General features: G+C 33.6%; 2 protein-coding genes across 4 annotated transcripts; one reads left to right on the top strand and one right to left on the bottom strand.

Annotated features, from left to right (window-relative positions):
- The first annotated feature begins 6,066 nt into the window (after positions 1–6,066).
- LOC8284412 (protein SPIRAL1-like 1) lies at positions 6,067–8,795 on the top strand. Of its 2 annotated transcripts, none has more exons than XM_002514591.4 (3): positions 6,067–6,238; positions 6,985–7,299; positions 8,519–8,795. In XM_002514591.4, exons 2-3 carry the CDS (start codon positions 7,024–7,026, stop codon positions 8,597–8,599), a joined length of 357 nt encoding a protein of 118 aa, XP_002514637.1. In that variant the 5' UTR covers positions 6,067–6,238; positions 6,985–7,023; the 3' UTR covers positions 8,600–8,795. The 2 variants fall into 2 exon arrangements, with proteins under 2 accessions (XP_002514637.1, XP_015572097.1); XM_015716611.3 differs by having other exon boundaries at positions 6,217–6,305.
- A 974-nt stretch (positions 8,796–9,769) lies between these two features.
- LOC8284411 (RING finger protein B) lies at positions 9,770–16,100 on the bottom strand. Of its 2 annotated transcripts, XM_015716584.3 has the most exons (11): positions 15,495–16,097; positions 14,579–14,728; positions 14,115–14,282; positions 13,615–13,767; positions 13,297–13,449; positions 12,648–12,812; positions 12,354–12,524; positions 11,675–11,861; positions 11,360–11,558; positions 11,107–11,248; positions 9,770–10,370 (listed from the first exon to the last, which is right to left on the bottom strand). In XM_015716584.3, exons 1-11 carry the CDS (start codon positions 15,664–15,666, stop codon positions 10,318–10,320), a joined length of 1,713 nt encoding a protein of 570 aa, XP_015572070.1. In that variant the 5' UTR covers positions 15,667–16,097; the 3' UTR covers positions 9,770–10,317. The 2 variants fall into 2 exon arrangements, with proteins under 2 accessions (XP_015572070.1, XP_048228870.1); XM_048372913.1 differs by lacking the exon at positions 9,770–10,370 and having other exon boundaries at positions 10,377–11,248; positions 15,495–16,100.
- Positions 16,101–17,357: the final 1,257 nt, after the last annotated feature.

Raw genomic sequence — 17,357 nt, 5'->3', positions numbered from 1 at the left:
TTTGTAATGATAATTTTTTAATTTATAATAATAATAATTGATATTTATATTTATATATATATATATATATTTATTATATTCTTGATTTATTTATTTTATTTTATTTATATGCAGTATTTTTAGTACATTATAAAATTTTATTTTAAATTTAACTTATTTATTAAATATATTTATTTTTTATTTACTAATCTAAATCTATTAACTCTAGCTTGCTTTATGTAACACCCGGAATTTTTTTTTTTATATATTTAATAATGAGTTTTTTATTTAAGTTAATTTTAGCTTCATTATTATTGGGTTTAATTTGAAATGATTTAATGAAAAATTTAATATTAATCAAATAAATGAGTTATTTTCTATACCCAATTAGTTTAAAATTTTAAGAAATTATTCAAGTAAATTATTTGAGAAATGATTATATTTTGGTTATTCAAATTTTCCCAAATGCACATTTATATAAGTAAAATTATATATTGAAAAATTTTGGAAGAAATTATAAAGGGTGTTTTAATAAAAGAATTTTGGGAAAATTGGTATTATAATTGATTAGTAGTATTAAATTTTAAGTTGGAAATTGATTATTTAATTTAATTATGTGTTAGGACTAAATTGGAAATTTATTTTGGAATAAGGATTGAAAGTATAATGTTATTTTTATGGGGTTTTAATGGAAATTTGTGAGCTTGGTATTTTTGTAAATAAATATGTCGGTCAGGGGTATTTTTGTAATTGTGTATTTTCAATAATTCGGATTTGGCCCAAATTAAATAGCTAGGGGCTTAATTGAAAGGCTAAAAAGAAGTTTGGGGGTCAAATTGGAATTATGCAGGATGAAATTGTAAGTAATTAAGCAAGTTGAGGGACCCAATTGTAATAAGGAAAAGTTCAGGGGTCAAATGTCGATATTGAAGGGAAAGAAATCGGGGATAGAGAAAGTAGATCGGGAGAGAGAGAGAGAGGGCGATGGCCGAAGAAGAAGGGGAGGAAGGCGGCGGCGTGCGTCGTCGGTGGCGGCCGTCGGGCGTGGGCTGAGTAGCGAGAATCGCTGTGGCGGCGGCTTCAGGCGTGTTCCTTCCGTTGTTGGCGAGTTAGGTGGCGATCGGCTCTCTACGGCGAGCTTTCTTTAGCGGCGGCGGCGCTGTGGTGGCCGGAGACGGAAGATCCGGTGGAGAGAGATAATGGTGGCGGCCGTTTTGGGCTTTTCCGTGAGCTCCCGGCAGAGGATGGATGATCGGAGGACATATCCCGACTCTCCTCCGCCTCAAGCTTCGCGATGGCACTGGTTTCGTGGCAATCGGGCTTCGTTTGCGAATCGACGGTCGAGATCGTTCGCAAATCTCTCCCGGATGATCGGTGTCGATCGGAAAATCCAAGCGGATCGTCATCGGTACGTCGTTGTGAGTCCGATGGTGTGTTCGGATCGTCGATCGGACTCCGTGAAGTCGACCGAGCGATCGAGCGTCTCGGTAATTATCTTTGGCCCGTTAATTTTAGAAATTCTTGGTTTAATTGTGTCTATTGGATTATATTGAGTACTTGATGATATTTGTGAGTCATAAATATTTGTCTGTCAGTTTGTCTGCCTCGTATTTTGTGCTGTATGGCGGGGTCGAGAAATAGTGAAGTTTGGGGACCCGACTCCCGTTGTTTAAATTGTTGGATATTGGAAGTGTCCTTCCGGCAGTCCTGGACCCGTTTTTACGGGAGGTAATGTTCGTGTTGTAGGGAGGTTCACGGGATGTTCTAGAATTCTCCCGAGTCGAGATTCTAGACAGTCGTCCCAGGAGTCTAGACCTAGGATTAATGATCGATTATCTCGGTATTGATAAATTGTTTTCCGTGATTAGATGATCTGTCTGGCTCGCCCAACCGAGGCACCGGAGCGAGCTAGGAGGTCGCCCCAATCCCGCGAGTTAAAGTCATTTAATCTTTCGCTATTCTTTGGTCCGATTTTAATATGCTATTTAGAATTTGTGCTTAATATGATTATTAGTATCGCAAGATAAATGATTTCACTTGATTATTAATATTTGAAATAATATAAATATTATTATTAGTATGTTATAATAAGACAAACGTTATTATTTTTCCCTCACAAATTACACGTTGTTTTATCTTAAATCTTTAATCTTTATTTCCGATATGTGTTGGATGAGTTCATCGGATAATGATATTTATTAAATGTGGTAATTGCGATTTGGGAAATGTGGCTTGTAGAACATGCCTTTGATGGGTTACATCGACCAATGATCATGGATATAAGATTATTATGGATTTGTCGCCCGATCGAGCATTGCTCTGGCCGAGTTCGATTGATTGCCGGAGTTAAGGTCCCTGATCGAGCGATGCTCTCTGGGCGCCGGCTTATTTGGAATTCAAGTGTTCAGTCGGAGGTAAGGACCCCGATCGAGCTTGCTCTCCGGGCGCCCGGACTTGTTGGATTAAGAGAGCCGAAAGGCTATTAGAATTGGGGTTAGGGTTCTCTTGAGCCACTCGTCCCGTAAAAATAAAAATATATTTTTATTTATTCATTTATTTATTTATTATGGTATGATTATAATATGGATTGTATTTACGTGCATGGTTGATATATTGATTCGAATGATTAATATTTTATGTGAAGGAAATAGTAGGGTATGATTATAGTATGGTTTGATATACTGATTTGAATAATCTATGTTTTCTCAGAAGAAGCAATAGTCCCTAGATTATTTGATTTTAACTCACTCTAGGCCGAGTCTCATTTTTATTTTGATTTGGACGTTAGTTCTCCGCGACTCTTATTCAAAGAATCTGACTCCTTCATCATCGGGTGATGTATTTGATTTGGTATGTAAATTGGTAAATCTTAGATTCTCCGCAGTAATAATAGTAAATGTATCAGTTGTAAATTTTCTGAGTTTCAGGTCTCGCCTAGTTCTTCTGGCAGACCGATTAAATTTTGTAAAGTGTAACTATTAAGATAATTTGTGGTTTTAATAATATTAATTTGAGATGAGATTTGTTTAAATCAGTGAGTGTCAGGCTTACTACGGATTTCGGTGGCCTTAAGCCTACCCATTCCCTAGTGCCGGTCACGGGCCCACGGGTGGGGTCGTGACACTTTACTAGCTTGAAAGGACAAGGACTTACGGTAAAGGCTTTCATTCAAGGACATATTTACCTTTCATTCAAGGACATAAGGGAGGCAAAAAATCAATAGAAAAAAGTGGAAGTTCACTTCCGGCGACTAGCTTCTACTGCTAGTGCTTGGACTTGGAAGCAAGTTATAGCTAATTTTCAAGGTGAGAGTGTGAATTCTTATTTGCTCGGATAAGGATTTTTTCTGCAACTGGCGAGAAGGCAAAAGCACTTAAAACTTGCAGCGTAAGAGTAAGTAAGTAAACAGATCGGGTGCAGCTAACACATATGGACTCAAAAGAAACCAACATATTAAGACTTGTTATACAACTCACCTCATTGGATGAACTGCATTGTTGATATTGACCCCAAAAAAGAAAGAGTAGGTACAGTTAGTCCATGAACAGCCAATCATCGCACTGTAAAAGTGGAATAGGTTCGATCTAAACTTACTAATAAGGGGCCTCTTAATAAAAGGATCTACTAAATGAATTGTGCCAAATGATCAAAACGGTTAGATGCAAGCATTGTTGTATTAGATCCTTTGGTTTTTTTAACCTAGCTACAATACAAAGGTGGGACTCTATAATATTGAAAGAAATAATGTAATTCAATTTCTGCTTCTCCCAATGGGAGCCTTTACTAGTAAGGGCGTGTGGAGCCGAGAAGGCGGATGAGACTCTATTTCAAGGCTTCAGGTCGAGACCCCTCCTTCAATAATGTCGAAGGATCATAAGAGTCGCGTTTCTTTCTTCCAACATCATTCTCAAACAAAGAAAGTATTAATTAAGTGGGTCCTTTCTATCTCCCGAAAGGAAGAGATAATAGTGTTTGGTTTTAAAATTAAAAGATAGTTGCTGAAATAGCTAACAGGGAATGGCCGGCCACAGCAATGGAAGGTTGCCCAACCGTATATATGTTGGAAGAAAGTCATATGTATCGTTCCATTACCCATTCCTTAGTCAAGTCACAAAAATCGAAAATGAAGATTGCCTCACAAAATTCTCCCTCTTCGATTCTATAATGATCCATACACATTTGCCCACTATTTTAAGAAACAATGCCACTGGTAAGAGATGCTGAAATTTATCGCACTTTATTTCCATGTCTTCCAGCGACTTTATCACCCACTTTGATTTCACGTCTCTGTAAAATATATATATGAATCATTTCTAGATTATAACTGGAACTCCCCTTTTTCTGGACTCATCTCACATCAATAACTCACTATGTCCTCATACGCAGGAATATTCCTGTTACCCGGCTTTTGTAGCAAATTCTAAGTTTTATATTTTTTCTATAATTTAACTATTTTGATTTTTATTTATTTGATTTAAAGTTTATATTTATTTAACTTTTTTACTAATTTTTATTTATTAATTATAAAAAATTAATATTTTATAATATTTTATTATTTCTACTTACAACCAATTTAGAAAAGAAAAAATATGTTTTATTTTAATAAAAATATTAAAATTAATCAAGTAATTAATTTTATATTTTAATTAAAATCTAATTAGTAATAAATAATTAATTATATTTAGTCATGTATATTTTATATTGTCAAGAAACTAGAGCTTAGGTGTGATTTTTTTTTATTTTTTTACATTTTATAGATTTTTATATTACTTATTTCAGTTTTAAATATTTAAATTAATATTTTATAAATTAGATAAAATATCGGATTTGTTAAAACATACTAGAATCGAATCAGAACTAGAAAATTTGTTTAATATCGACTTCATTTTAGGTGGAATTGGAACTAATAATTTTAATTTTAACTCGTAAAATGAAAAAACTTATTCTAAATAATTTATTTGTTAAAATATAGTTGGAACCAACTGAAACTGGAACCAGTCAGCTTGTTGCCATGTCGTCTATTTTTATAGGGTAATTACTATTTGTCTCATGTCTTTTTTTTTATATTATATTAATTACCCTCTGACATTTAAAAAATATATTTTGCCATCTTTATATTTTATAATTTTATACTAAAAATCTCTTATGTTAGAATTTTATTAGAAAATCATTAATTAGGTTTAGTTTTATACTATTTACTCCCTGATTTTTTGTGATAAACAATTTGTGCCTTATATTTTATTTACTATACTAAAATTTTCTTACATTTTGAAAATCAAATATAATTAAAAACTTAAATTAATAAAAAATATAATTTTGATCCTTAAACTTTTTACCAAAGTCACAATTTTATTGGAACAAAATTGATAATAATAATACTATTTAATTTTATCTTAACAATTTAAAATTAATTTATATAAATTTTTAGTATTTTAACTAATATAAATATTTTTAAGATATTTAAAATTTTAATTATATTAAAAATTAAAGTAATTAAAAAATATTAATTAATTATTTCTATACAGACACTAAAATTAATTTTTATATACAAATTAAAAAAATTAGTATAATAAATAAACGATAAGAGGCAATTTGTATACTACATGGGACAAATAATATAAAATCAAACATAATTGAGGCTTATTTAATAAAAATTCTAATGAATTTTTTTTTATTTTCAAATATAAAATAGAAAAGTAAAAAAATATTTTTGTATATAAGAAAATAACTAGTATAATAGCGATTACTTCTAATTTATTTACCAATATAATAATTATATGTATAAATTAATATGAAATATTTAATAAGTATAAATATTAATATACTGGATGATCATAATAATAAATATTATATATATTTAAAATTATATATTATGTGTATTATATTTAGACGGTTAGCTGAACTAATGATCTTTTGATCAAAACCTAAAATTGGAATTTTCCAAAAAAAATTAAAACTTAAGCAAATCAATTTATTTTATTGATTTAATTTTTCAGTTTTGGATCTATTTCTGGGTTTCTTTTGGATTTTCTTATCACCGCTGCTACCTATCCGGACTCATGATCTCACAGTGATTTTCCTTTTTTCATTTTTAAAAAGGAATCATTTGGAATTTTTTAATGTTAAAAGTTTGAAATTATACAATACAAAATATCCTATTTTGGGACCCACCTCCATTTCTGAATTTAAAGATTTAAAAGTCCTTTATTAGTCCCTCACATGCTTCGGCTTCAGATCTGATCCGAAGAACCATTTGCAGGTCAGTGCGAGACTCTCCCTTTCCCTTAATTATCTCCATTTCCTGTTTGGTTCTTGGGAAAATTTTGGTATATAACTAAACCAACAGAATTTTCTTCAATTTCTGGTTTTTAAATTACCTCTGTTTTCACAGCAACCAAACAGACTATAATTTTCTTGACCAGTGTCTGTTGTATGTGATGTTTATCTCTTAAGCCACATTTCATTTGGATCTTTCAGATTTTATCATTTAACGTTTTATTTATGGTTGATGCTCGTACATAGAGAGCTTAAATTTTGTGGAAGTAACATTACATTTTTAGAAGTTAGAATGTGTGAAAATGATGACTGTTTGGTTAACGTGGGAATTGTTAATGTTATGTTATTGTTTTCTGTTTTATAATTGTGTTGCTTTAGAATGATGTTGCTTTTATTGCTGGATGATAATGCCTTATAGTGAATGTTATTTGTGATTGTAATTGTTAATAGCTAGAGTGCCAGATATAACCATGCATCTGGATTATGCATGCATCCTTGTTTGAAAGTTCCCCATTTGTATTTTTGCTTTTTTTCTTTGTTCCTCATTTAATTTTTTTTTTTTTTTGGGTTAAATGCTTATTAAATATTTTTCTTCATCTGGGTTTCTAGTTTCATGGTTTATGCTTCTCCTTTGCTACAGAAGTTAAAATATTCTATGTAAAATATTTTCAGGAACTGTTTGTTCTAGTTTTTTTCTAATAACTGATTGTTTGATGGTAACATTTACAGACCCTCGGTTTTATCAATACAACAGCTCAGATTAAGATAATGGGTCGTGGAGTTAGCAGTGGTGGAGGACAGAGTTCTTTGGGATACCTCTTTGGAAGTGGAGAGGCTCCAAAACCCACTAATAATAATACTGTTGAAGCTGCTCCCGCTCCTGTTCCTGCTTCTCAGAACACAGGACCTGTTGCAAGCAATGCACCTGCTCAGAAGCCCGCTTCTCCTGCGGAGGTCAACAAGCAGATTCCAGCTGGTGTACCAGCTACTGCTACAAACAACTATTTCCGTGCTGATGGCCAGAACTGTGGCAACTTTCTCACTGTAATGTTCTTTCACATAATTTTTTTGCAATATTTTGCCTAAGTATCTAAAACTAATATAGGAAAAGGCAAAGTACAGTAGCATCTCACAGTCTTCCTAACAAGATATAGACTGTTTGGAAAAAACGTCTTATTATGTTTTTGTGGAAAGCTTGAGCTTGATTTGTTTCTAAATAAAAATGTTGATAATAGATGATTATGCGCATGTATACTGCCATTGGATTTTAGTGGCATGTTGATGTTCTCATTTTTCATGTCAGACATCAGAGTTCATTTCATGGAAATCCTATTAATGGGATGCATAGGAACAGGATGCATAAAATTAGTCAGCAAGCAACCTATTGGAACTGAAAATCTTTTATGATTGATCCCCTTGGCGTTACTTTTCGGCAACTTCTAGATGGTCATGAAGGTTGTAATATGTAGTTACCCTATTCATTTATTTGGACACCCTTGAAGTTTACTTTGTTGACACTCTGTTCAACATTTGATTCTTATAAAAGTTGTGCTGTTATCTGGCACAACATCTTGGTAAGAGAATTCTTGAAAAGCCCTTCCATGTGAGACATTCTGATCATTGTGGATAATTTAGTAATAAGAATGTCATTGTTTTTTCTGCGAAATGCTGTTTATGCAAGCCAGACATCATTTCAACATTTTTGTCAAATGTAGATGACACTTCTAGTGGGGTTAGCTTTAGGCGAGTGTTTGCTTTCCTAAAGATTGTACTTGCTTTCCAAATTCAAGTCTTGAATATCTGCCATTAGTTTGTGGTTTTTGAGTATAAAAAAAAGTGATGTAGAGGGATAAGATGGAGAACCATCTCCCTGCATCTCAATGGGGAGGGACACTACATAGCAAATAGCTATTCTGGATATATCCATAACTCCAGTGGCTAAACCCTAAATGAGGTGTCTTGAGGATTGAAGAGGAGATAACTTCTGCTGTTCTTGGCATGAACTCAACACATATGATGCTGGCAAGGCACCTGGATTGGTGATCTTTTCCTCAGAAGTTATTTTTTCTGTTTCCCTGAGAACAAAGTCTATCATCTTGTTCAGGAATTTACTTTTGGCACATTTAGTTTCAGTCACCTGTATAATGTGGCGGGTATAGGTGTACATCGAAAGAATATGTATTCTTTCAATTTGTTTGAATGCAGATTATTGGATGATACTTTGCTTTAAGTTTATGATTCTGTGTAAATTCTCTCTATACAGGACCGGCCTACAACAAAGGTCCATGCAGCCCCTGGTGGCGGGTCTTCGCTGGACTACCTGTTTGGTGGAAGTGGGAAATGAAACATCATATGGCAATAGGTGCTGGAGCTGTCGCTAGAGGGCTGTTGAATTTGATGGCAAATGGTATTTTGATGTGTTAGACAGATGGAAACAATTAATCCATTACTTAATATATAACTGTCTTAACTAGGCTTCTTGTTGCCTTTTACAACTTTATGAATTCAAAAAAGGTCTGAATGCATGAACATTCTGTTTACTGAAGCTAGCAACTACATGCCATCGATGGAACAAAGTTCATTAATCATTTCACATCATGTCTCTCCCATCATATTGTTTGGGGCCTTTGGATTGCTAACTTGAGATAGGTGCATGATCGTTGTCTTTCCCTAAAGATTGCGCAGGATGTTATTATGGATGGTTTTCCCTTTTACTAATTCATTTACGAATACCATTATTTCCTTTGTTCTACTGCTGTTCCTGCTGCTTTTTGTCTATTTCTCTCTCTATCACACTCACCCGAAGTTTGGAACAGAAATGGTTTTTTGATTTTCTGCTTACCAAACTGAACAAGAGGATGATCTGCAAAAGGACAAAGTTTTTAAATCATAGGCCAACAGATTTTTGTTATCACTGTTATTTTTCACGTCAACCTTCAACCATTTATTTGGCATTTTCCTTCACAAAGGAGGCTAAAATCTCCTCTCTAGAATTCTTGGCTGAACACCCACTCCTCTAAATGGGGAAATATTGGCATTCATAAAACTAAGCCTATCGTTTAGACGAGATTTTCTGTCTTTGTTTCACTTATACTTTCCTTTCCTTTGATTTCTCCTTATCCAAACAACATCAAAACTTTGAGTTAATCCATGTCTAATTTGCTTGCAATGTAAACCAATCTGAAGGTGAATAAATTGACATAGCATTAGAATCAAGCTTAACATCGTTACATTAAATTCTGAATGACTTAATATGAAGTTGCCATTAGAAGAGATTCAGTGATTGAACGCAAGCATCACAGAACAAAGAAAATCAAGGCTATTATTTTTATAAAATTCGCTAGATCAGGGATATTCATACCCCTCCTATTCACATGAATTTTATTTGAAGCCATAAATTAGCATCATATGAAAACCTTAAATATGTTTTTGTTGGAAAGGCAGGCACTTTCTATTTTTAACCATTGTCTTCCTTGTCAACTACTGACCAAGTTATCCACAAGAAAGAGAAGTGTGAAAATAACAAACATCGGCACAGCTATAAAAATTGATATCCCACAAATTTACTTGTTTTCAGAGAAAGAAATACAAAGAAAATAAAAGAAACAGAGGGAGTGAAAGTATTGTGCCGTGTCTGTGAAGCTATAACCTAAGAAAGAACAAACCCTCTTGAAGCATAAGAGTAGCCTACTTGAGATACTCCGAGAACAAAACTCTGTCACAGAAAAAGATAACCCATTGGAGTCTCCAATTTCTGATAGGCAACCTCTTTCCTCATCATTGTCGTAAGTAGTCAGTTTCAAAATAAACCAAAAACTGCTAAATATAACTATAGTCAATCAGGCTAGCAGGACAGCTAATGTTTAAATTGAAAAAAAGAAGAGACTATTAGTTGTGGAGAAAGAAATAAGTAACAACTAGTAGGTGGCAGATCACACCAGTTAGCAGAGCAGAATCTGTGTGTCACCAGTTAAATGCATCTATGACCACCTTCAAAGTCACTAATGTACAGAGGCAGGTGGTTATCATCCAGCTATTCCAGAAAAGGTTAATTTCCTCCAATCAAAGCGATTTCGCCGGTTCGTTGCCTACTCCAGCAGTTAATATCCTGTTATCTGTAAACAGCAACCAGTAGCAAGCACATAAAAGATGGATATACTAGGAACAAATCTCCCTCCCTGATTGCTTAGTATATACTTAAAGTGGATAGATTATAGGCAATACAATATCACACAATGTTATGAAAATGGTGGAACAGAAAAATGGGACACAGGACCCACAAATTTGTTTCCCCCCAACCACAAACAGAGACTAAGAGCTAGAAATATAACTCAGCAAAACGAGTCCTACAAATGGATGCAAAATTTCAATTAGCTCAACTCCACAGAAACCACCCATATGATGATCAAAAAACTTATATAAGATTCACTGGACACAAAATCATGCAAGGATTTAATTTTAAAGCAGCTTACTGAAGATCAAAAATAAAATTTCACGAAAGCATAAATTAGCACTAAATAGCAAATATAAGCATTTTGAGCACTGGAAAGTATAATACAATCCAAATCCAATTTTTCATCGCTCCATCACCCGATTGAGATTTTTCCTTGAAAAAAGCATAAAACTATCCATCTATCATGAGAGCTTAATGCCCCTGTTAGCATCTAGCTTTACCATGTCATATATATATGAAACTGAGATCATCATAACTCATTTCCATCCCCCACAATAAACTCTAAAAACGTTTGTAAAACGTCTGCAATTCTCTGATCTAACAAAAACTGTCATACTTTGGTTTAGGTTGGTCAGATTTTCCCACCTCTAACTGGTCACAAACTGAATGGTCCTTACCTTGCTTTATAGACAAAGTGATAGATTCCTTGGCTGGGGTAAAAAACTCCTTTGCAAATCCAGTATCAGAGTTTGGTGCATCACTTATCATATCATCATTTAAATTCAGAGGAGCTACAGATGGTTCTAGGTTTGAAGGGACCTGCAGAAAATGCAAAACATACAACCAATATGTCAATGCACATAAAAATGAAAATATAGTTTTTCATTTGATGTTTGAACCGACTATTACTAATGTAATAAATAATTATACCTCATAGAGCTGAGAAACATCAGAAGGTAGATTCTTTGCATCAGCTTCTGGTTTGGATTCATGCATCAAGGTTTCCTTTCCATGAACATTGTCTGGTTGCAAATGATCTACTCCATCCTGCTTAAGGGCTTTGGACGTTTTTGATTTGTTGTTGTGGTCACTATTCAACAAAGGGCCAATTTCTGCACTGACCCTTTTCCTGATACAGTAATATAAGATAACGATAAGTCAAATGGAAAAGCAGTCAGTGATTGACATTTTTTTTTTACAAGTGATTGATAATTAGCAAACAAAGAAATTTTACCATTTTCTCACCTAGAATTACTTTGACTAGCCATTGGGGAGGAGATTGGCTTGTTGGCAAACAAAATTCCATGTAGAGGCTTTCCATCTATAATGGTTTCAATAGTATATCCATGTGGGAAACATTCGGTAACTTTGGCTTGAAAGGTCTTCTTCCCTTGATGAAGCTGCACTTGATTCAACCGCAAATTCTCTCTGCCTGCAAATAAAATATTAATTCTTTGGGAATACAGTTCATATCTCTTTTCATTTATAATATATTTTACGCCACTGTGACAATGCAACCAATGGATATCGGTTGAATCAAACATGTGACCCCTGTATCAACCAAGTGTTCTTAGCTTATTCAAAGTAAGAGACCATTGGTGAATAAAGAGACATGAATGTATGAAAACAGCATCAAGGTGGTATGCACAAATTTATGTGTCCTACAACTTCCTTGTTTCTGCACATCTTTAAGGGCACAAATGCAAACCATCCATCTTTTAGAACTAGAGGCTGGTGGTTTGATGTAATGAAATGATCATCAGCATGAGTTATGATATAGTACCAGTGCACTCTCATTACCATACTGGTGAGAGGACACCTTTATTAATCCTCGATCCGTTAGTAGCGTTTGCACACCAACTTCAGTTGAAGATATAAAACTACAATTAATCACTCAGAAAAAAGATGGTAATCTGGTTCGTACTTGGTTGGACATAAGTTGGCACAGTATGGTGGAAGTCAGAACTCGTATCAATTCTAAGCAGAGCTTTATCATGTACAGGAGAATTAAGATTTTGTTCTTGGCACTTTAGCTTCAATTGCTTCCTCAAAGAAAGCTTTTCTAGCCGCAGTTCATCCCGTATTCTTGCAAGTCCTGAAATTAAAAAAATTTATCGGGCTATCTATTAAAAAAAGAACCCTAGGCTATTTTGAGCACTTGTCTAAGAGTAGATAAGATACTATAATTCAGGGAAATTTTGAAAAGATTGCACTATACCTGTATACAAGTAATACATATCGTCCAGTGCCTCAAGACTCTTATTGCAACCACCTATGAACACAAGTACGCCGCCTATCTGTGGATCCAAACAATCCCCAGCCACAGAAAATCTTGCAGAAGGTCCAATTCCGGCAGTCATTATTTTTGTCCATACCCCAGTATCTGCAAAATACAATGGAGTGTGGATGATTAGAACAATAAAAGATAAATAGACCAAACAATCAACTCATATTTCAATAGTCACTTAGTGAGATGTTATGAGTTGATAGCTAGAAGTCAATAATTGTTTGGAGGAAAGCATAGACTTGGCAACTCCAAACTAGAAGTCTACACAGGTCTTAACACTATTTAAACTGGAACGCTAAAAGCAAGAAGTTTCCAATGTTCATAAGAACCTCACTGCAGCAGCGACTCACATTCTAATAGGTCGTCTGTTAGGTGGTCAAAGGAAATCAGCTGAATTAGTTCCAGGAAAAGTTAGTGAAGCACTCACCTCACTTATAGTTTATCTCGTGGCTAAATGACATTACCAAATTAAGTACTTCAACTGTATTTAACAATTTCATTAGGGTGGCAGGAAAAGATAAGGAAGCGCGTTTTGGATAGCTACTGAAAATTATTCTATAGATAACAGTATTATACATACCAACATCAAGCATATAAAGGTCATCATACAGATTTTGTGCATCTGTAAAACCCCCAAAAACAAATAAGTTCTTGCCAAAAGAAACAGTGGAATGACCAGCTCGAGGTGGCAACTTCTGGCCTGTTGCGTTGAGCTCCTTCCATACAAGAGTTTCTGAAGAAAAAATGAATGTCAAAATTTGGACAGAATAAAATACAATTTTCATTGGAATATATCTATTCCAGTTAAACAAATACAATAGTTAGACTTGGCAACTCCAGACTAACATATTGTGTGCATTCTTGATGTGTATCATATGTGTAAAAGAATGAGTAAAACCTGCATCTAGGATGTGCACATCAGACAAATAATAATCATGTCCATCTTCACCACCAATCACAATGATTTTGTTCTTCCAAGATGAGCAAGTATGGCTATCACGTGCAGAAGGTGGGGTACCAGATGTTACTGCTTTTTTCCACACAAATGTCTCTGTCACAGCATAGGGAAAAGGAATTAAAAAATCTTCATTATTTATGTCAACAACTTACTAAAATGTAGAACCACATCAAAATGCCTTACGAATGGACTGCTTCCAGATTGTACCCAGAGAAGGTCAATTGAAAAGCAGAAAAAATTTAGATAAGTCAAATCACATCCTTTATTTTGACCCCATATCATCATCCAACCCAACCACAACCCTATTCCCGTACACACACACACACAAAAAAGAAAGAAAAAAGGATTGTAACTAGCCAATAAAAGAACCAAAGGTGAAAAATATCGATCAAACCCATTCTTTCAAATAAAAAGTTGAGCCAAATATGTATTGAAGTTACCTGTATTTAATATGTAAAGATCATTGAAATATACTTCATCATTATTATTTGATGATTTTCCGCAGCCACCAAATATGAAGAGACGTTTACCAACAAGGGCTGCACTATGACCCTCCCGCGCCTCTGGTCCCTCCCCTCTCACAGCTGGAGCTATCCATGTATGTGATACTACAATGAAAACACATGTAATGTGTTGACTAAATGAATCAACTGAAGTCATCATGGTCTACCAGCACCGAGCAGATCATAAACAACAAATCCAGAAAAAGAAAAGCACCATGATAACTGAGTAGTTACACAACACGAGTTGATTAATTTGGCAAACAATTTTTCTTGATCAGTCTGCCTTGGTAGAAAGAAAATGTCATTATATGATACTGAAAATATGCAGCTCAATAGTAGAGCGCCAAAAAGCAATGGAAGGAAAATCATAAGCACAGAAAATATATACAGGTGTCACTCACAAGTATCTAAAATATGCAGATCCTTGAGCGGGTTCATCCCATCCGTACCCCCAAAGACGTACAGACTGTCGCCAACGGTAGTACAACTATGGCTGTCCCTTGGAGTGGGTGGTGTACCTTTTATCACTGGTTGGCTCCAAGTCTGCGTAGCTGATCACCAAAAGTATTCAACAACACAAAAGGCAAGCATGCATTATTTCCAACCAAAGAAAAGAAAATTGTTGTAAAATTTAAACCATGAACAACTTAGCAAGAGAAGGTAACAATACCATAAACATAGCATTACTTAAATATATTAAACACTTTTAAGCTATTATAATTTCAAAATATCATAAGTTCTTTCATTCTTAAATAGGATACCCATACTCCAGCGACGGGCAAAAAATGGAAAAATTGGTGCCAGTCAACAAAAAACCAAAGGTAATCAGGGAATGAAAACTCATCAAACGCTTCAACCACATTCCATAACAAAACCATAAATAGCCTCAATTTAGTTCTAAACAAAGTCCCAGTAAAGCTTCATAACATTACAATTAAAAAAAAAAAAAGCAGTACAAAAATTCCAAAAATAAACCCAACAGAACCCGATAAAGAACAAACACAATAACAATCCTGTGGACATAAAATGTCAAGGGTTAAAAAAATGATAAGCAATAAAAACCCTTTAAAGAGAATATAAAGCCAAAAACTTTGTCAGTCAGCACCAAACATACTAATATAGAATTAATGCCAAACAATAAGGACATAAAATAAACCAACAAAATAAAAACCCTAACAGAACAATTTCAGTGGCTTCCCTATCATAGCCAACAAAAAAGAATTGAAAACAGGAACTTCAACAACAAAAATGAAAATGAGAAAAGAAAATTTATTTTCAAGAAAAAACCCAAAAAGAAGAGGAATAAAAGAGACGCACCAGTGTCAAAGACATGAACTTGGTTAGTTTGACAGTTATCTTTACCATATCCACCAAAAACATATAGAAATCTTCCTCCTTTAACAGAATTACAGGTATGTCCCCACCTCTTTCCTGGCCCATTATTAATATTACTACTCTGTTGCTGTTGTTGGAGCCTTTCCCACCTCATTTTCTTGCAAAAGAATTGTTCTGCTGTTTTTCTTTTAAATTATTTTTTGGATTTTGTTTTAGTGAGTGAGAAAGTGAAAGCAGTGAGATCTTAATGGAATCAGATAATGATGATGACGACGATGAGAAAGGTGGGATTTTGGGGAATTATTAGAGTGATTTTTTTGTTTTTTGTTTTTGTTTTGAGTTTTCATGCAAAATTTGGGTTAAACCAAGTGTTCTCATTAAAATGGGGATTAAGAAAGAGCTAATATTTCCGATATGACACAGTTTTAGAGAGAGAGAGAGGAGAGAGTTTTTGTATCTGATGGTGATTTAAGAAATTAAAAAGGAAGAAGGGCTAGGTGATTGACGTGGCATTTATACAATGGTTTGATGTGGGGTCCATGTTAAAGTCTCAGTCTCACTCAGGTGAGGATGACTCAGATTCATGGACATGGGCCCATTAATAAGTATGGGCCCTGTGTATCCTATTTTTGTACAATGCATGTTATCTAGGAAAAACAATAAAAATATTTATATATATTTTATTTTTTTATCAAATTCAAGTTGTTAAAGTTTTATTTTATTTTACTGTATTAAAATATTAAATTTTTTTGAATACAAATTTTTTGAAAATAATTAAAATATAACTACACCATATTTTTAAAAAAATTAAAAAATAATATTTTAAAAAATTACACAATAAAAATAATCTATTTTATTAATTTTAAAATATTTCTAAAAAAATCTATATTATCCATATACATATACCTCTTTCAGTGCCATTGATTTGGTGTTCTTGAAAACTAATTATCCCACATTACAAATAATTATTCAACCATAACAGATTTCAACTATGATTGAGATTAAATAAATAAATTTTAATATCTAACATGGACAAGTATTTTTCATTTGGTGATCAAAATGGCTCCAAATGAACTTCAAAAGAAAAGTATTTTCTATTTTGAGTGAATGATTGAGGAACATTTAGGATGCAAATCCTATATCAGTTTTTCAAATTTGGAGTATAGAATTTATACAAACAATAGTAATTTTCTCATGAGCTGGAATGGAATAAATACAAAGAGAAGACAAAGTTGATTTATTTTTTAAATTTTTTGTCAACTTTAAGACTTTATCCAGTCATTATGATGTAACATAATGTCTAAATTGGCATTGGAATAATGTCTCAATGGGTGGCATTTTCATTGATAATGCATTATGTGAAGCATTATCATTCATTTCATAAGTGTCAAATATTTTGAATGCTTCTAAAGAGATAGGCTCTTGGAAATGTTTTTTCCCTACAAATTTAGAGATTGGCAGGCTGTGCTTTACACTATATTTGATACTAAATAAGGTGGCTAGGATATCAACAAGCAAAAATAAGAGAAAGTACTATTTTTCCTATTTTTGTTGGGTTCGAGCATGAAAAGAATTTCATGTTGAAAGTGAATTGTTAACTTTTTCCTGAATTATTCATAAAACCCGAAGCACTAGTTACACAAAAAAAAAAAAAAAAATTATTTTAAGAGTTTTTCGAATTTGAAATTTTAATTAACTATCTCATCTGCATACTCTTTATTTGAATCTTTGAACATGCCATCAGCCAGAAAAAGCAAGATTGGATTACGATTGATCACTTTTTACGATGGTGTTTGATTCATATGTCTGATGCAGCTGATATTTATTTATCACTAAACAGCTATA

Source organism: Ricinus communis, chromosome 4, assembly GCF_019578655.1.
Source record: "Ricinus communis isolate WT05 ecotype wild-type chromosome 4, ASM1957865v1, whole genome shotgun sequence".
Classification (NCBI taxonomy): Eukaryota; Viridiplantae; Streptophyta; class Magnoliopsida; order Malpighiales; family Euphorbiaceae; genus Ricinus; species Ricinus communis.
This window is presented reverse-complemented; position numbering and strand designations above follow the sequence as displayed.

What these genes read in the sequence shown, in the direction of transcription:
- LOC8284411 (XM_048372913.1), bottom strand. Translation starts at nt 15,666, where the DNA reads ATGAGGTGGGAAAGGCTCCAACAACAGCAACAGAGTAGTAATATTAAT. An exon ending in TCTGCATATTTTAGATACTT is followed by an intron (nt 14,283 to 14,578) that starts GTGAGTGACACC and finishes TTTTCATTGTAG; the next exon opens with TATCACATACATGGATAGCT. An exon ending in ATGTTTCTCAGCTCTATGAG is followed by an intron (nt 11,249 to 11,359) that starts GTATAATTATTT and finishes CATTTTCTGCAG; the next exon opens with GTCCCTTCAAACCTAGAACC.
- LOC8284412 (XM_002514591.4), top strand. Translation starts at nt 7,024, where the DNA reads ATGGGTCGTGGAGTTAGCAGTGGTGGAGGACAGAGTTCTTTGGGATAC. An exon ending in ACTGTGGCAACTTTCTCACT is followed by an intron (nt 7,300 to 8,518) that starts GTAATGTTCTTT and finishes CTCTCTATACAG; the next exon opens with GACCGGCCTACAACAAAGGT.